General features: G+C 44.1%; 1 protein-coding gene across 1 annotated transcript in view; it reads right to left on the bottom strand.

The window, feature by feature from the left end:
* The window catches only part of VWF (von Willebrand factor), a 304,519-nt gene that overhangs the window by 186,694 nt on the left and 97,464 nt on the right, over window positions 1-20,361 (bottom strand). The window contains exons 17-19 of the mRNA XM_088478900.1: window positions 18,826-18,914; window positions 13,643-13,803; window positions 3,816-3,919 (exon numbers count right to left, since the gene is read on the bottom strand). Of these exons, the coding sequence (XP_088335026.1) occupies window positions 3,816-3,919; window positions 13,643-13,803; window positions 18,826-18,914 (354 nt within the window). The remainder of the gene's footprint in view (window positions 1-3,815; window positions 3,920-13,642; window positions 13,804-18,825; window positions 18,915-20,361) is intronic.

The following is a 20,361-nucleotide window of genomic DNA, read 5'->3' as shown; positions in this document are numbered from 1 at the left end:
ACCAGGATATTCAGGTAATGGAAGAAAGATATCAAGGAAGGTGGGATTGTCACATGATGGCCGATTACTGTTGGAGTCTGCAGCGTGACTGCCCGCATCAAGAAATCAAAAGAAAATCCTACAAAAAAACTTATAACATTTTCCAAATCAAATTTAATCAGCATAAAAAAATATCTTTTTAACTACTTTTAACGTTGTTTAATTTAATTTTTCAGAAATATTAAAGACATATGCATATCTCAAAAACTAGAGCCAATTGAAAAATAAGCATGGCATATACATGATCAGGAGCACAAAATTAATCACAATCAACTCTTAAATCCCTGGCAACAGATTGACTGTTCCCCAGTGTAATGTTTACTAAACCCCTCAATGGGGTGCAGAATTAAATCACATTTTTTTACACAGATAGTGATTGGCCAGAATGGAATTTTTAATTTGTATAACCAGTTCTGGAAGGAGAAAGAACTCAGTGAACTAATTTTAAAAATGAAAGTAAGTAAGTAAGTTTATGAAGATTTGTCCAAAGTAAGCTACTTCGGATTCTTGCATTGATTTGCAATCTTATTTGAGTACGGGCTTGTTTGGTATATTTTGTCGACATTGATAATGTCAACATGAAAACGTTCACACAGTAGTAATGTGGACATGCTTGGGTGATGGGGAGAGGCAGAGAGTGACTGGGAGACAGATGGTGATGGGGAGAGGCAGAGCGTGACAGAGAGAGACAGAGGGTGACAGGGAGAGGCAGAGAGTGAGGGGGAGAGACAGAGGGCCTGATTCAAAGCCGAACGCTCTGACCAGAGCGCTCGCTCTGAATCAGGGCCCTCCTACCTGTTCTTGGAGTGGCCTCATGGACGCTCGCATAGCTGTGGGTTACCACCCACAGCTATAGCGAGCGTCCATGATGATGGTCGCGATGGTCAAGACCATCGCAACCATCGGACTTGCGACGAGACCCTGCGGTAGGGTCTCGCTGCCGCAAGCCCAGGAGTGATTTTGGCTCTATCAGAGCCAAAATCACTCCCACTGACATCACTACTGATGTCAGTGGGGCCGGACTCAGACGGTAGGCGTTCCCATGGGAATGCCTCCGTCTGGCAGCCACGCCCCCGGCACGCCCACCAAAGGGGGCGTGCTGTCACTCACCATTGACAGCACGCCCACTTTGCTGCGAGACCCCGAGAGACGGATTCCTCGTCGCTCGCCGGGTCTCGCGCATGCGCACGACGGAGCTCCCTCCGTCGTGCGCATGCGCACTTCAGCACCATCGACCCGCTTGCGAGCAGCTTGCACTCGCGAGCGGGTCTGAATCAGGCCCAGAGGGTGACAGGGAGAGGCAGAGGGTGACAGGGAGAGGCAGAGTGACAGGGAGAGGCAGAGGGTGACAGGGACAGACAGAGAGTGACAGAGAGAGACAGATAGTGATGGTGAAAGGCAAGGGATATGAGCGTGGGAGAGGCAGAGGGTGACGGGGAGAAACAGGGTGACGGTGAGAGGCAAGGCATGTGAGAGAGTGTTAGCTCCATCCTTGCTCACATCCCTTGCCTTCCATCATCACAGGGAGAGATGTGGAGAGGCAGAGGGTGACAGGCAGAGACAGAGAGTGATTGGGAGATGCAGAGAGTAACAGGGAAAGACAACGGGAGATGGGAAGAGACAGAGGGTGATAAGGAGAGGCAGAGAGTGATGGGGAGAGACAGGATGATGGGGAGAGGCACAGAGTGATGGGGAAAAACTAAGGGTGACGGGGAGAAGATGAGGGTGATGGGGAGAGGCATAGGGTGACGGGCAGAGGGTGACAGGCAGAGGCAGAGAGTGATTGGGAGAGGCAGAGGATTATGGGCAGAGGATGACTGTGAGTGGATGATGGGCAGAGACATAGAGTGATTGGGAGAGGCAGAGGATTATGGGCAGAGGGTGACTGTGAGAGGATGACGGGCAGAGGCAGAGAGTGATTGGGAGAGGCAGAGGATTATGGGCAGAAGGTGACTGTGAGAGGATGATGGGCAGAGGTAGAGAGTGTTTGGGAGAGGCAGAGGGTGACTGTGAGAGAATGACGGGCAGAGGCAGAGTGTTTGGGAGAGGCAGAGGATTATGGGCAGAGGCTGACGGGCAGAGGCAGAGAGTGATTCGGAGAGATAGAGGATTATGGACAGAGAGTGACTGTGAGAGGATGACGGGCAGAGGCAGAGGGTGTTCGGGATAGGCAGAGGGTGACTTGGAAAGCCAGAGGGCAGGGCCGTAGCTAGGGTAGTGCGGCTGGTGCCATCGCACAGGGCACCACAGGTCAGGGGGCGCTGTTTGGGCCTGTCAAATTTCTGTTTATTATCATTCTTGCTTGTAGCTTCCTCTTATTTCATCCCCAGCATTTCCTGGCCTCCCCTATCCCTTCCCTGGCCCTTCCCCATGAAGCCATGGCCCTTTTTTGGGTGCATTATGTCCCTTTGATAAATGAGGGGGGCGCCAATGCTCTTTCTGGCACAGGGCACCAAAAACTCTAGTTACGGCTCTGCCAGAGGGTGATGGGTAGAGGATAACAGGGAGGGGCAGAGGGTGACAGAGAGAGGCAGATGCAGGTCACTAATCAGAGAACTTGAAGGCCCTCTCCTTTCACCTGCGGCACTCACAAAATCACCTCCACAAGACTCCAGCAGGCAGCACAAGCACAGCAGCCCACCCTGTCCAGGATTGCTGACAGTCCAGACTTTGCAAGGCAAACCCCGGCAGGTAGCAGCCGTTTACAGCCGTCAGTCTGACAGCCAATGACGCTGCAGATCATCAGTAATGTTGATCCGATCAGTGGCAGGTGTCTGGTGGGCCCCTTACTCCCGAGTGGTAGTTCCGTCCTTGCTCACATCCCTGGGTAACAGTAAAAGGAGTCAAGAAGATCTTTGCCCAGTACACCACATGCAAAAGGAGTGGTTTGAATCATTATCATCTTTCATATGTTTTAAACTAAAGACAGTCAGTCTGGGCTGGCTAATTGTAACTTCATGAAGCCGAACCACATGGAATCACCATTGAATTGTTTCATGTTTGGGTGGGTTCCCAAGGGGGAGCTGCCATACAGTATATGGGGTTTGCAAGAAGCATAACAAAGCCATTTCAAAGTTCGTACATTTGAAAACACTTGGCTGTACCCCCTATAGTATCGGGGCCCTATATTTCACATGGTGGCCCTGTATATATGCCTATGGAAATACCATCCTGAAACTATTGTTATTTCAATTTATTTTATACCTGAAGAATTCTGAAAACTGAACAGATGCTGTTACTCAGACAATAGGGGGATATGTAATGTCTGTATGTTCCCGAGTTATTCTGGTGTGTTGACATTCTAATTATTTATTACCAGTTATTTATATGGCGCACACATATTCAGCAGCGCATTACGAGAATGTTTAGTAATTCGCGTCAGTCCCTGCCCCAGTGGAGTTTACAATCCATAGTCCCTATCACATGCACACACACATACACACTAGGGTTCATTTTGTGTCAGAATCCAGTTTAGCCTATAAATGTTTTTGGATTCTGGGAGGAAACTGGAGTATCTGGAGGAAACCCATGCAAACACAGGGAGATCATACAAACTCTACACAGATAGAGCCTTGGTGGGAACCAACCCCGATACCTCAGTGCTGCGAGGCAGTAATGCTAACCACTATGCCAACCGAGCTACACAGGTGCCCTCTTGCTGTGGCAACAGAACGCTTCAACATTTGCAGTGAAACTTTGAGATAAATAGATTCAACATGCAACATGACAGTAAATCTCTAAATGTCACGTAACGTTTCCGTGACCATGTATATTACCATGTGTTGCAGTCTATGTTCACTGACTGTCCTGGAGCGTAATCCTTCCCTGCGTGGAAGCACGGGCATCTCTCTGGCATCAAACATTTATTGTTATGTCGCACCTAAAAATGAAAACAAACCATGAAGTTTGTAAAATGTGGCCTTTGCTTGTGACCAGATGCAGCATCTGTGATCTCCCCACATACAGTAACAATAATATCCTTAACAGCGTTTGACAGCAGGTGACTAGTGGGCAGCATGGGTCCCCTTAAAAGCTCCCCTATAGCCTTTCGTGTCACTAGTGTTTGTCCCAGCTGTCAGCATCACCAGTCCGACCTGCTGCTCAGGGTGTAGGAACTTCTACATCTAAATTTCATAGTAGGTGACGTTTGTTCCAGAACTGGGTACAACGGTTTCTTTAATTGCCCAATGCATCTTTATAATATGCTATCTACCCTATGCCACCAAAGGGATTCTCTATATGGTGAGTGTAGTTCACTGCTGAAATCTGCAGGTCAGCAGACCCCACCTGTGGCAATATCTGTTGGAAGCGGGACCTAGAGCCAGGATGGCCAGAAGCTGTGTGATGACTGGACAGGTGGTTGCACCAAACAAGTCTCAGCTAAGACCTATCCTGCAACTAGGCCACCTGCCTGATTTCATCAGGGACTCCAGTGGCCCATAGTAAAGAATTTACAAGGGCGGGACACCCATCATTCAGAAAAAAGAGAGGGTGCTTACTTTAAAAACAAAAGGTGACATGGAATAATCCTTTTAATTGCTTTATCCAGTGGTGATTGTGAAGGATGTCAGCTAGTCATTGGAAGGTAGGGGTTCCAGAGACATGGAGCAATATGGAAGATAAGGATTTGAAAGGGCCTGTCCACCTTTATGTCTAATAATAAAATGAGTACTAGTAATATCATTTATTGTCTTTTTTTTTTCAAGCTCTCAACTTTTACTAAATACATGATTTTATATCCTGAAATGCGTGCAGAATTCTGAATGCCCACTGAGAACGGAATGCAAATAGCATGCTAATGCATTATACACGTATTACAGGGTATATGTACTAAGAGATAAAGTGGATGGAAACAAAGCACCAACCAATCACCATCTTATTGCCATTTTTAAAAAATGACAGTTACGTGTTTGCTTGAGGACTTGAAAAAAAGACAACAAAATTATTATATAGGGGAACATAGACCCCTAGGCGTCATATGCACCTATGCAATAACACACAAGAGCTGTCTGCAAGAGCAGCCATCAACACTATCATCGGGAAAATTTAAATGGCGCTATTTTATTGTTTAGTTTATGTGATTTTCTCTAATCATGAACGGATACGGTGAAATATTTAGGAGCACTGGTCTTGATATTAGTGCTGAGAATTATATTGTAAAAAAAACACAACCTTCTCCTGAACTTCATATTATTGATTTAAACTTAGGGAACATATATAAGAATTCCCATAAAGCGCACACATACTTTTTATCAGTGGCTGATTTTCCACTTTTTCCAGAGATTGCTAAAGTTTGTTGCTATTGACTGCCACCTAGTGACTAAAGAAGAATTATACATGTTACAAAAGATATATTTGGGTTTTAGTTACCAGTTAATATAATACCCATCTAGCCTAAAACACTGCCTCAAAATAGCTTTATTTTGTATATTATTGATATCGACATATGAATACAAGCTCCAAAGCTAATTTAGTAGGGAAGGTTTGTAGAAAAGGACCTATGACTGTGCGTGGGAAATTCCGTATTTGTATTAATATGGCCATGCTAGAGTTATCTCCAGCCAATCCAGCAGATTAGCGATTGTTCTGAATGATTATCTTTCACATACTTGAAAAATAATCTTCCAACGCTCCAAATGGTTGTGATCTTTTGATGTGCTCGTTCATGTATGCCAGACATTACGCAGTCATAATGTCCACACCACAATGTCAAATTGTACCTTGTCGAAATTACAAATCTTAAGGTCAGGGTTGACTTTATGCAAAAGTCGACATTGTCCATGTTGACACATAGGCTATCAACACAGAGTACCTATCGACACTGCGGTATGAATACTGACATTATAATATAGTGCGATAAGACCGGGGTAGGGGTCCCTCTCCTGCGGTAGATGGACTCCCTCTTTTCCACACACAGCAGCCGGGAAACAGCACACCAGTCTGGGGTTCTCGTGCAATCTGGTCGGTACCAGTCTTTATTGTGCCAAAGTGCATAAACAAAAACAAAACATAAACATAAGTCCTAGCCCGGCTGGGCACTAGCTACACAGCAGATTCCCTCTCTATCATAATGGTAGGGCCTATTGCCCTCACCATCAACAAAATGTCCACAATACTTACAAGGGTTAGAACCAAGCGTCTCTGAACAGGCTAGTCTGCCTGCTCTCCCAGATGTGAGACACTCAGACACAAACAAACACAGCTTATATCAGCCAGTTCCAGGTGTAAGCCCTAATGAGCCTGCTACCAGGCTGAAAGGCCCAAAACCTGGACTGGCCTGTGGATGGAGCCCTCCCTCTACTCACATCCACACCCCCAGGACCCAAACCGGCTTTTCCAAAAGCTGATATTCTGGTCTGCTTACAAAACAGACTTCTCCTGGGGTTTTTTAGAACACATAGGCCAAAAACCTAGGACAAACATACCTGCCATTGACCACTTTACCAGTGCTTCTATCACAATAGTCGCCGACAATCTGGCAGCCAGGTCTGCACAGCGGGGGGCATGACACAAGTTTGTGGGTGGAGCGGGGGGCGTGACTGAGCAATCGTGTCATCATGGCCTCGCTCCCTTACACAATGCGAATCGTGTCATCGCCCACTTGTATTGTATAAGTGGGTGGCTGCAGGGGGAAAAGGGACATCAGCGGGGCTCGTGGGGGTGGCAGCTGGCTGTGAGACTTGTCCACCTTTTCGTGAGCCTCCCAGCCTTTCCGGGAGGGTAGGCAAGTATGAATTATAAATGTCAACAAGTCTTACAGAACCCTGTCAGACCCTCGCTCGGCTAATTTAGTTTAATCTTACCGGTGTGTTGTAAAATCATGAAGATAAATCTCTTAATGTATGGAGTCACTTCAAGATCTTTTGTATCTCTCAGGTCATTATATGATTTGCATACCTCCCATCCGTCCTGATTTCAGTGGGACAGCCCTGATTTGAAGCAGGGCAGTACCGGTGCATGCGGTACCTTCATCATGGGCAGGAGGCCCTGGGGGCACAACAGGCCACTGCCCCATCCCATAATGGTGCTGCCTGCCCACCTGCCAATGCCATGAAGTACCAGAATGCCCTCAATAATGTATGGTGTGCCCGGCAGGCTCTGGCCCCCCTCAGCTGTCTCCCAGCTGTTTACTCTACATGACAGAGAAGAAGACAAGGAGTGCCAGCCAGCCCTAGAGAGAGAAGAAAAGAGGAATAACAGATGTAGAAGAAAAGAGAAGGAAGAAGAAGACAGAAACAGAGGAGCATGTAAGTAAGAAAAGAAGATAAGAGGGGAGTCGGCAGCACAAAATCAATAAATATATTAGGGTAGTATTGGGTGGGAGGAACAATGTAAGGTAATAGTGCTGTAACATACTGTCAGATAAAATCCAAAGCATTCTCCCTAATCTGCAAAATCTAGCCGATGCTTTTTCGAGCCAAGGGCACTAAAATGTCTAGTTATGGCTCTGATTTGAAGGCTCTCTTCTGCTGTCACAAGGCCTGATTCAGAGGCACACCCTATTTGCGTGCGCTCGCTCTGAATCAGGGCGTCCTTGTTTTTTTTTAATTCCAACCTCCAGGCCGCTCGCACAGCTGTGGGTGACCACCCACAGCTTGTGCGAGCGGCCTGGCGATTGTCACGATTATCGCGGCCATCGGCATTGCGAGGAGACCCTTGTGGTAGGGTCTCAGCACTTGCAATGCCAAGTGGATTTCCTGCTCTAATAGAGCCGGAAGTCCACTACTGACATCACGAGTGATGTCAGTAGGGCCGCCCACAAACGGCAGGCGTTCCTTCAGGAACGCCTCAGTTTGTTCAGCCACCCCCCCCTACCCGCCTACAAAATGGGGCGAGCTGTCGATCAACATCGACAGCCTAGCCGTTTTGCTGCAAGCTCCAGAGCGAGTGAAGGTCTCTTCCCACTGGGCCACCATCGACCGCTTGCGAGCGCTATGTGCTCGTGAGCGGGTCTGAACCAGGCCCACAGTCGTGACTGCATTGTCCTGTTTGCAGGGTAGTTGGGGAGGTATGTCTGTTCAATGCTGTTCTGCATAGCGGAGCAGCAGTGTACAGGATGCTATGCGCACCTGCCACTTCTGTACACAGCAATTACAGAGTTACAGAATGGCACCCGAAAATGATATAATCAGTTTTCTGTGCTAGGAACATCCCGACGAGAGCAGTCACAGCCTCTCAGTGATACAAACACCCGTCCCCTCTGTACATGGGAAGGCCACCTATGATGTTGAGAGATATGCCATTTGTCATATTGCCTGGAAATATCTGTAGTGTATGGCCAGCTTTATGGAGGCAGCAATTATCAATAGAAATATTAATAGTAATCTTTGTGGGCGAGGGGTTTATCGTAAATTTCCATGCACAAATTGCTTCTGCGGATATGAAATGGCGTTATGAAAAGAACAGGTCAGCGTGACGTAATGATATCATCATGCCATAATTGGGATTATCAAGGCATATAATGTAAATAACTTCAATATGAAGCATCACTCAGTGATCACTATAATTGGCCGGGATTGAAGACCCGATTTGTGCCATTAAGAGTCATCCATGCCAACTTTTCAAATAGGAACGAGCCCTTCTGGGTGAATTTCCTGCGCCTCTAGGAGTTCTCTCACCTTAATCTGGAACCATGGGCAATTATGATTAGCACTTTATAAAGAGAGATCAAAATGTAAAATTTTTATCTGATTTCCAGCTGCACGCAGATCTAAGAAGTATCAGGGTAATCAACAGAGATGTTCGGGGTCATTAGCAGAATTTGATGGGGCATCATGGAAATACCAATCTCTACTCCATACAAAAACAAACCCTCATCTATGTAGCACTGCTGCCTTCAAAATACAGAGTAGTCATACCTCAGCTGTTCTAAATGGGGATTCCACCTTCTGACTACCTTAATACATTGCTTTGTACTGCACATGCTCTCCTGCAACTCTCACGCTACGGCCCTTAAAAAACACTTTCTTACCTCTCTGGTGTCTGTCCAGGCTAACACTGAGGTCCGCTAGTGCTGTACATCACTCCCAGATAGCTCAGTGGTCCGCTCACACTGCACATCACTCCTGGCTGGTGCTGAGGTCTGGCTGTGCTGCTCCTACCCCGGCCTCTCAGTGTCCTGTCACTGAGCATGGAGATGGCTCTCCACAGGCCCTTGCTCACAGCATGTCTTCCCAGCATAATGGCACACAAGCTGCACGCTAGAGTTCCCTCCCAAACCACAGTATTGGCGCAGCCATGTTGGACTCTGTCACCTGATGTTCTTCCTCCACTCAGGGCATTGCTCCCAGACCATCTGATCGCAGCATCCAATCCCTGGGGATTCTCCCCTCTAAATTCCATTTCCTGACTGGCCTCTGTTGCCAGTACAAGGTCGCTTCTGCTGAAGTTACAGCTCTGTGCTGAGCTCCCATGTACTCTGTATCTGATTCTGAATGGTTCCAGTCCGTGTGATTCCAGTTCCAAGTCTGATTACTAGGGGTCTATTTACTAAGCAGTGTTAGGAGACAGAGTGAAAAGTGATAAGGTGCCAGCCAATCAGCTCCCACCTGTCATTTTTCAAACACAGCCTGTGAGATGGCAGTAAGGAGCGGATTGGCTGGTACCTTATCACTTTTCACTCTGTTTCTTAACACTGCTTAGTAAATACACCCCCTAGTCTCCATTCTATCTAACACTCCAGTCTGGTTACAAGTCTCCATTCCATCTAACACCCCAGTCTGGTTTTACCACAGAGACTTGTTCCAGTCTGCCTACATCAGTCCCATCCAATATCTCCAAATATCGGTCCCATCCGATATCTCCAAACACCAGTTCCATTCGATATCCTCAAACATCAGTCTCAAACCAATCAAGTTCTTCAATTCATCAACATCGGTCTCAAACCGATCAAGTTCTTCAATTCATCAACATCAGTCTCAAACCAATCAAGTTCTTCAAGTCATCAATATCGGTCTCAAACCGATCCAGCTCTCAAACCAGCATCATCGGTCCTAATCCGATTTTGCCCATCTCTTCAGTATCATATATCCAGTTCCCATTCCAGCCTGCAGTTCAATAAATACATTTACCTTACTGTCCTTGCCTTCTGGCCCATCATCCTCTACAGTTCATATGACTCCTCACATCATACATGAGGAAGTCCTGGCTCAAGCCACCCAGTTTCATCCACGCCTTCCAAGTCTCCTCTTCTGCCTCCCACACCTGTTCCGATCAAATCCAAACCTCAGGCGTGACAGCAACTTTTACTAAACCAAATACATTTGTCTTCCTGCTGTATTTTTCACCAAACCGTTAATGTTATTGATTATTTGATTGCCATTGAATAAAAGCCCAATCTGCTGTATGGATAGTCTGACGTGCATAGATACAGCAACGAAAAACTGCCCAGATGATGTAAAGACTAGTGGAACAGCATAAGAAATTAATTTAGTGAAATTTGCAGAAAGGCATCTATAAACCTACAGTACATTATAAATTATTGTCCCAAGGTAAAAACCCCCTTTAAAGATGAGTCCTCTCCCAACAAGTTTTGGACATCAACTCTAAAAGGGGTGTCAAATCTGGGATTTCGGTGCTGAGCCCTCACATTGCACAGATGTAACTGTATTTCCACATGGGTTTGAAGGTTGGACTGTTGACGAGGCCTTTTGCACACTGTGCATCTTTGGAAATTCCTCCTCCTCACAAACATGGATGCAGCCCTAATTGCTGAGGCATTTCCTGAGAAAGGATAGCAGGTAGGCTATTTCGGTAGACTTGGACAACAAGGCATTTTGACTCTGCATCCTCTATAAATGAGTTCTATAATGTTTAGAAGCTTATATAGACATATTAACCAGATTACAGTTATAAGGATAAGAAAAGCATGTAGTAGGGTACTTTTGCATCCTCGACCACCCACCGCCTCTAGCACATGTGATGTTATGAGGAGGCCGGGGACCGGAAGACGGGCACTGGGTGTTTCCTAAGGAAGGCCAGGCGTCTTGCTAATCTGGCCCTTCCAGGCACCCCACAAGCTGGAAAGATGTGCCACCGGGGCAGCAATGGTGCTTTCCCCTTGGCTTGCACCGTAGGCAGCAGCCAGTCGCTTACCTCTCATAATGGTCCTGAATGTCGTAACTGTATGGGCTCATACCGACTGACATCTGGTGTTTATCATATGCACTTTACTGACACATGTAAAAGGTTATGACCATGCCAATTATCACTGTCACTAGCATTTGGTAGTGCTACAGAAAAAAAAATGACTTCTCCATTTAAATTGTAAGCTCTTTGGTCACAATGTTTCTGCATGTGTCAATTATCTTGCCTTGGATTTTATATCAAAATCTTTTTGCTTTATAAAGTATAAAAATAGGTAAATACAGTTAATTTGATAGCAAATAATAGAGATGTTTTAGTGCTCGGGTCAGCCAAAAGAATTATAAAATGAAAACATAAAAAGAAAAGAAAGTTTGCAGCAACTTTTGGTGGAGAACCAGGATGCACCGTCTTTAAGGAACATCAGAACATGTTTAATGTGAAGACCCGATGATAAATTCATGATGCATTGTGCACTTACAAAGTACCTACATCTGACAGGTCTGCAGTGAGTCAGGTCACGTGGGCCACTGCTTGAAAAGAAATCTCCCGTTAAGACAGAGGCCCTTGGGTCTGAATTTGAACTCAGCCTTTATGCAACTATAATGAGTCTCGTGACCTCTGTGTGTGCCTCACATAACGCATCTGTAAAAGCGGGTAACTGCAGGACCGCACAGAAAACCAGATGTGGCTTTCAGTCTAACCTTCTCAGGAGTATAAATCACTTGTCACTTGTACTGTGTGTGCATTGGATTAATTCCATCTGTCAGTGAGGAGGAAAAAACTTTAATTATCGGAGATTTCCTCTAATTCTGCAGACATATTAGTATTTCTGGGAGGATGATGTATACTAGGGCTATATAGAGATAAGTGAATCTGTTTGGACACTTTTAGACTTTTTACATGCATTCCCAATACACCAGTGCACCGCAGTTAAATACAATGCTGTTGGATACATATTTTAGATATACTAAACCCAATGTTCTGGAGTGTTCAGTGGGGTTTGCAAGCATCCACAATAATGATGGTGGTGCCACAGCAGTGGAGGAATTACTGAATGTATTTGGCTGCTTCAGGCCACAAAGTTAAGGATGGATGGCACTGCTCTCCCCTTTCCAAGGTTCCTGCTCTGGTCCAAAATTTGCAATAGGGTCCAGCAATGCCATGTTCCGTCCCTAATTAAATCCTCTTCTTTTACACGGCTAGAGCCCATACAGGGGTGTATTAATGCCCGAAGGGGCCCGTGTGTAGCGTCCCCCTCCAATACCTACATCTTACCTTGGGCTGGTAAGCAGGTCTCTCCTCATTCACGGTGCCATCTTTCTAGTGACATTCAGCAAGATGGCGCATGCACAAAAGAGAGCAAAGGCTCTGGCACAATACCTTGGAAGGTGGCGTCGTGGAGGAGGAATGACCTGCTTACAGGCACAAGGTAAGTATACTATGGGAGCAGGGTGTGTGCACCCATTATAAATACGCCTATGAGCCTATAGTTCGGCCGCCATAGTAGAGGACCCGATTGCATATAAGCCACAAGCTGAGACCTATGTTGAGTCAGCTGCCAGATCTCACCATTGCACATGTTCAGCTAACCATTGCACCAGTGACCTGAATCGGCGCGATGATGAGTGCAGAAGGCAGTGATGACCTAGTGTGTAGACTGTGGCTTACAAATGAATTAGGAGCTCTGTTGAGGAGACCCAATGTAATCATGGACCTTATCATAACAGAGGAAGTAGTTAGGTAAGATATGCGCTACAAGAAAATGGCCACTGCTCTTCTACACTGAGGGTAGAAGCTATATTAGCCACATTAGATATACTAATCTTTCTTCTGGCATTTCCAATAGATGACAAAGGATAACATTTAGCTATGAACTCTCTTTTGTTTTTTGTAAGGCGGGTGTGACTTGATGATGAATAACCAAGCTCTGTCCACTTTACTATTCCTATCTTATGGCCATATGTCCTAAAAGCAAGATTGGAAAGTAAACAAGTATGAGATACATATTGTTTTGCAGCACAATAAACAGTGATGAAATTTTGGTGTTAAATTCTTCCCAAACGTGGGCATACTGGGACCAAAGCAGGTAATGAAAGATAAATTAGAAAGTACCTACAGTACATTTTGATCCATAGACCGAGCGCCCAATGCCCTGTAGAAAAAGACTCTACCTCTGCCCTAAAGCAGGGATGCTGAACCTCAGGCCCGGGGACCGTATAAGCCCCTGGAATCATTTGGTGTGGCCGTCTGAGCTTTTTTATGCTAGCCTCATCTTAGGACGCTTCAGACGGTCACACCGCTGCCCTTACAGCTCCCCGGAGCCTCCTCAGGAAGCTCCGGGCATTGCTGTATTCCCCGGTGATTGTGGTCCCGCCCAGTGTGACATCACATGGAGGGGGCGTGGCCTGCACTGGGCCCGCGAATAATGTTATATATATATTAAAATGGTCCTCGGACAAAAAAAGGTTCCCTACCCCTGCCCTAAAGGGTAAGCTAGATTAAATACTCCAGTCCTTACCATTCTCTCTGGGCACATGCACCCAGATATGCAGGTAGGACTCATGCATTCGAAGTCCATGTTTTGGCACGTTTTGGTGCACTCCAACCCTTTCATCGTTAGATCATTTGGAGAGCATATGACTTTTCTCATCGGAGCCTTACACATCAAGCTTCTTTTCACTGTGAATTAAATAGGAGTAAATGTTAATTGCTAATCTGGGTCCATAAAAGAATTACAGGTTGATCTTCAATAGATATTAAATGGTCCATAAAGTCAGACCATAGTGGAATTGCAGTGTCAATGCAGGATAAAAAATAGTCACTTATTGGCTCCTTGTCACTGAACTGGTTAAAGGAGAAACTTTAATGAAGAGAGACTGAAAGCATTTCATTTGCATGTAGGAAATTAAACCACAAGTCTGTGTGTGGCTGCCTCTGTACAGGTAAGGTTTACAATTGTTTGGGGGAGATGTACTCTAATGGCAGATAGCAGCTGTTACCGTTCTTTCTTGCCAATAGATAAAGCCGACACCAACTGACAAGCAACCCGAGGGAGGGAGGGTGGGAAGTTACACAGTCAAAGATGTTGAAACCAAAATGTCCACTACTCTAGAAACATAAAATGGCCCTGAGAACCCTCCCCTAAACCACATCTATAGGCTGACCTCCCCTAGCTCCACCTACCAAACACCGGAGATGTACTAAGCCTTGAAAAGTGATAAAGTGGAGAGTGATAAAGTACCAATCACTCAGCTCCTAACTGTCACTTTACAGGCTGCGTTTGAAAAATGACAGTTAGGGGCTGATTGGTTGGTACTTTATCACTTTTCCACTTCTCAGGGCCATTTTATGTTTCTAATGTAGTGGACATTTTGGTTTCAACATCTTTGACTGTGTAATTTCCCACCCTCCCTCCCTTGGGTTGCTTGTCAGTTGCGGGAAAGAACGGTAGCAGCTACTAGCTGCCTTTAGAACTTCAGCTGCCTCCGCTCTTGCCCAATTATTTACATAGTTAACTATTTAATTATTTAATTCTAAATTAAAGCTGACCTTTCTTTTCCCCATATATATGCCCCTGTGTCATTATTTTATTATAGATAATGTCTAAGTTGTTTACCTTGTACTGGTAGAGGGCTCTCGCATATCACAACGATAGGGCATTTCATAAAAATAATAATTTTTGGGGGCTGAACCTAAGTGTGTAAGTACTGTACAGGAGACTCCTAAATATTGAGAAATCCCCCAGACTCCTGAGATAGAAGGTTACCTTCCTACAATATGGGTGGGACAGGGGAGTGACAACATTTTTCTCAGCAAATTTTGTCATCGTGGTACCGGCGGCTCAATAATGATGCATTTCGCTCCTATCCCCATCGTGGTCATCTGCATTTCACTTTCTGATACTTTCCCAGAGGCAACAGAAAAAAGTATGCATTGCTGATGTCACTGGTTTGTAGTGAACTAGTATATAGGTTAAGCACACAAAATGGCTGCTCAGCAGCATAGCAATGCCAGGTACAGTTTAGGTATGCTGTTTATAAATACACTACACATTTACATCAATGAGAAAATGACAATTTTGTTTGCAGTAATACAATATTTTACTGGCCATTGTTGTTATTGTTTGTTGTACGATAGTTTAGTACCTGATGAGATGCATTTTATAGGCAGAAAAGAAAATGGCTGCTTTTTGTCACCCAGCAATGGGACGGTGCTCATTTTACTCAACCAACAAAATATTAATAGTTTTTTTTTTTTTAAATGCATTTTCTCCCGTGAGAAAGAACCTGTCAACTACAAATTTGCCGATTATCCCTCATTTTCATGGACAGTCCCAGGTTTCTATGCTACTTCTCAAAACTATAGTGATGAACTTTCACCCTAAATCACAACGCTGTTTACAGACTACATTCCTTTTCCCTCTCATTTACATAAAGTGCCACTGACATTGAGTAGGAGATGACAGCAAATGAAAGGTTTGGTTCTGTAGCCAATTCTATCTGTGCGTTTGATCATTACAGATGCCGACAAGCAGAGATTCCAAGTTTGGCCCCCTGCTGCCTGCAGCACATGAGAAAGGACACAAGCAATGGGGCTATAGAGGGGAGGATGGCATGTTTACACATGAACCAGATGAACCAGGGAAAGCTCATGTTGTGCTGATATCACAGACCATGGGGGAGATGTATCAAGTCGTCTAAAGAGAACAAATGGAGAAGTTACCCATAGTAACCAATCAGCTTGATAAATAATAGATATAAGCTGATTGGTTACTATGGGCAACTTCTTTGCTTGTCCTCTATTGAAGGTTTGATAACATCTCCCACCCCATAAATGAAAAGCAAAGAAACCTGCACTCTCTATAGACCACACACAAATTACCTTCAACCTAGTATTGATGATTTAATACTTGGGCCCGTATTCAATTGGAGGTGGGACTTTTAGCCTCCTTCGCCTGCGTGTCCCCAATATTCCCTGTATTCAATTTCAAAGAACACGAAAACGGGACCCGGCGAAGCTGGGAGCGGCGAAAATAAATGGGACTTTTTGGGAAAACATCCTTGGACCCCCCTAAAGATGTCCAGACAAGGGGGGGTCACTATTGGTACCCCAGTTTTTGCATGCTGAAGGGAAGTCGGGTCTTTAAATAGCCGCGACAGGTGCATAAATGCGGCTTTGAAGAAGGTGATGCAGAAGAACATTTAGCAATTTTTTTGGGGAAAAATAACTATACCCATCAAATTTGGGGTACATGAAAATGGGTGCAAGCATATTTTTAAGTCCCTAAAATGATTTATAAAAATTCTTCAAAAATGCACCTGCCGCTACTACCCGCAATGAAGAAAACACCCTCTGGATTGCATTTAGCTATTTTACAAGTGTTTTCCTTATTTATTTAATTTTAAACCCAAAATTAAAAATATTTTTTTGGGGTGTCCCGATTATTTTTTTTTTTACTTTTTTTACACACATTGTTTTTAGGGGGCATTCCCAGGGGTGCAGGCTATTTTTTTAAGCCTGCACCCCTAAATCCCTATTCTGCACTTTTTTTCGCCAGCTAAAGGCTGGAGAAAAATGATCCCCGTTTTTTTACATTGACTTTTCGCAGCGGCGAAAAGTCTTTGTAATTGAATACGGGGATAATGACATTAAGCGAAAATGACGTCATTGGGGGATAATGACATTAGGAAAATCTGACAGAAAATCGTTGGTAACAAAATCGTTACGTGTATATGCACCTTAAGTGTGCTTCTGGCTGTAATGAGATGTCAGGAATACAGCAATCCTTATATTTATCAAACTTTACCATCACTTAAATACACTGTAGGTAAGGTTATATTCATCCTTTTCATAAATCTTCTTTGTACAAAGTATTTCATATACAAATTGTAACTGATTTTTTTTATCTCCCTGCTACAATGTTTTACATTCTAAAATAGGGGTGAGGCAGGCTCTTGTCACCTCGGTATGTGTATTTCTGCATTGGAACATAATCAGTTACCAGCTATCTGCAATTAGGTGAAAAGGAGGGCTGGTGCTCTCTATTTGTTAAATGAGGGGGCAGGTAAGATAGACAAGTAATACAGGAACAATACCGATCTGTTTACATACAGATATGTTATTATTACTGGCATTGGGGATTTACATTATAAAATGGGAAGTGATACTTGGCAGTGGTAAACAGCCACGAAACTCATGTGTGGCCAACAACAGACTCGGATGGCTACACTGCTGTTCAATGCAGTCAATGATTTGCATGTTAGCAGAACACTTCTACTAGTGCCTGGAGCCTCACGCATTATAATGAGTGGAAAAGACGATAATATCAAAGTGATTTCCGCAGTCACTAGACTTGCAGTCTCGTAATTCTAAAATATTGAACAAATACCAAAATGATATTATATTTAGATTATAAAAAAGAGATATGAGTAATTGCAAATAAATAGTGACCCATTGTTAACGAGGCATTTATTGTATATGGAAAGTGGTGTGTGTGACTGTGTGTGTGGTAATCCATTCATGTGATGTGTGTGTGAATCTGTTAATGTGATGTGTGTGTGACTGTGTGTGTGGTAATCTATTCATGTGATGTGTGTGAGACTGTGTGTGTGTGTGTGAATCTTTTCATGTGAAGTGTGTGTGTGAGAGTTTGTGTGTGTGTGTGTATCTATTCATGTGATGTGTGTGAGACTGTGTGTGTGTGTGTGAATCTTTTCATGTGAAGTGTGTGTGTGAGAGTTTGTCTGTGTGTGTGTATCTATTCATGTGTTGTGTGTGGGAATCTATTCATGTGACGTGTGTGTGTGTGAGAGTTTGTGTATCTATTCATGTGATGTGTGTGGGAATCTATTCATGTGACGTGTGTGTGGGAATCTATTCATGTGACGTGTGTGTGGGAATCTATTCATGTGACGTGTATATGTGGGAATCTATTAATGTGATGTGTGTGTGTGTGTGTGTTTGCTGAACTGGCAATATACAGTACGTGACAATGCAACTCATCAATTTGCTGACAACCTAATAATTGGTGATTTCACTAATGAATATATTGGCTATACTGTCATGAATGGCTGCTCCCTGTTGACATGTAGTTAAATGGCGAGGCTGTCTCTTAACTGTTCGTGCATGACTCATCAGTCTGATTAAACATCATGTCTGAGTGAATGTTATTCACCAAACTTAAAGGTCATGCTGTCTAGACTGCAGGTGCAAGACTTGTTTAAAAGGGTCTGTATGTTCCCAAGCCTGTTACTGTGTTCTTCGTTATCACAGTGCTGTACAGCTGTACAGTACTTAGCCCAAGAGGGACTGATAACTTATATTGACTGCTGTTTATCTTTTATCACCTGTATCCTGTTTTGTTTAATAAAACCTACTCTGGTTTGGAATCAACATGTGGACTAACCTCCTTGCTCACATCCGCTATGCACCTACCAACTTGTAGGCATCTGCCAATACTTCCACTGTCTGTGGTAAACATGGGGGATTTAATGGAGATCTTGGCATATTGGTCACAATCTCCATATTGGTCACTGGATGAAAGAGGCTGTTAGCTGTCAATACAGACCGATCACGATGGGGGTATTGATAATGGGTAATGATAATGAATTAGAGAACACAGATAATATAGTTGGCAAAGTTGGCTGTTATATGACTACAGATTCTTTACAGTTATAGAATTGTTTATATATTTTTACTCACCTCTTACAGATTGACTGAAAAACGCATCTGTGTCATAGGCACCTGGGGCCTCACTACTAGTGCAATGCATCAGTCCATTCTCACAGTAACTGAGGGGAAAACATTTACCCATCATTAGATGTCTTATATTAAACATGCACAATATCACTTGCTGAAGGTTGTCATGGCTTTTCTTTTAATTAGACAATATATAACCTGATAATCAGCCTGCTTGAAAATTACTGCCAATACTTACTACTCTACCTTTAGGTAAAAAAATAAGATTATGTTAATGCCGTTTCTAACCTATCCACTTGTGAGTTGACATCAGGCGATGGCTCAAATGAGTAGGATAGTAGGAGGAGATAGTAATCAGAGTGGTCTCACCTCCACTCATTAAAATAGAATGCAGGTAGCCAGAGTACTGCACGTACTACAAGCCATTATCTGTCATTGCAAAATCAGGCCAAAATTATCAATGCCCGTGATCAGCCTAGCCATGCCATCTGCCAAGCCACTCCCATGTTAGAGAAGACTACACACAGTGGCAAACGCAGGATTCCTAGAGGGGGGTTTCCAAATGCTGGATTTTAGAGTGCGTGTGGCCAGTCCATGAATAGGGCATAAATAGCACTTATCCATCTTTAATATGCATCATACAAAGTGTATTGTGAGTCAAAACTCCAACATATACAGGACCAGTGATCACAGTAAGCCATTAGATGCAGCAGTAGGACCATCCTGCCTGAGCTGAGTGTTTTTATTTCAGATGTGGGCACAATTCCAGAACATGGGAGCAAGTCCGGGAGTCTGGGGGAGCAGCAGAAGAACCTAGCACTGCCCTGGACATACAGTATATATATATATACATATTGGTCTCATAATGCAGTGGATAGTGTATTATTATTATATGGTATAAATAATTAAGCCTATTGATGGTCTATACATAGCAGTGCACCCCTAACAGTGCATGTTTTCCAGATCTAGTTGGCGCACAGATGTATTTACTGTATTACTGGTTGACATATGTTAAAATATCCACAGGTGATGCTAATTATATAATTTGTGATAGTGAGAAGAACATTCAGCACTAGTAAAATTCTATGTTACTATTTATAATGTGGGCTGGGGAGGGGGTTTTCCAGGCAACCGGAACCAACCCCTCCCCCCCATGCGTTTGCCTATGACTCTCCCTTTTGGTCACAGAGAATGAGCTCTTTTGGCAGATGTGATTTTTAAAAAAATTAAATAAAACTTTCCTCAAAATACATTACAGCACTAAGCAGTGAACCCTGTTCTGCAAAAAAAAACCTGTTCATATTAAAAGTTACTTTTCAACAAGATGACAGCAGAAAAAAATAATATCAAAGGGAAGGCGGTTCCAGAGCTATTCAATTGACCACCTACAGGATTTCTGCTTGTACCCTCCTGAGTTGTGAGCAGAATTACGTCTGAAGTGCCAGCCGCAATACTGTTTTTCGGCTTAGTGTGGCGCAAACAGCCTTGTCGCCGGCAATTTAGTCAGAGGATGCTGGTTACAGCGACTAAACACCCAGC

This window comes from Taudactylus pleione, unplaced genomic scaffold, assembly GCF_031769625.1.
Source record: "Taudactylus pleione unplaced genomic scaffold, aTauple2 ptg000225l, whole genome shotgun sequence".
Taxonomy (NCBI): domain Eukaryota; kingdom Metazoa; phylum Chordata; class Amphibia; order Anura; family Myobatrachidae; genus Taudactylus; species Taudactylus pleione.
This window is presented reverse-complemented; position numbering and strand designations above follow the sequence as displayed.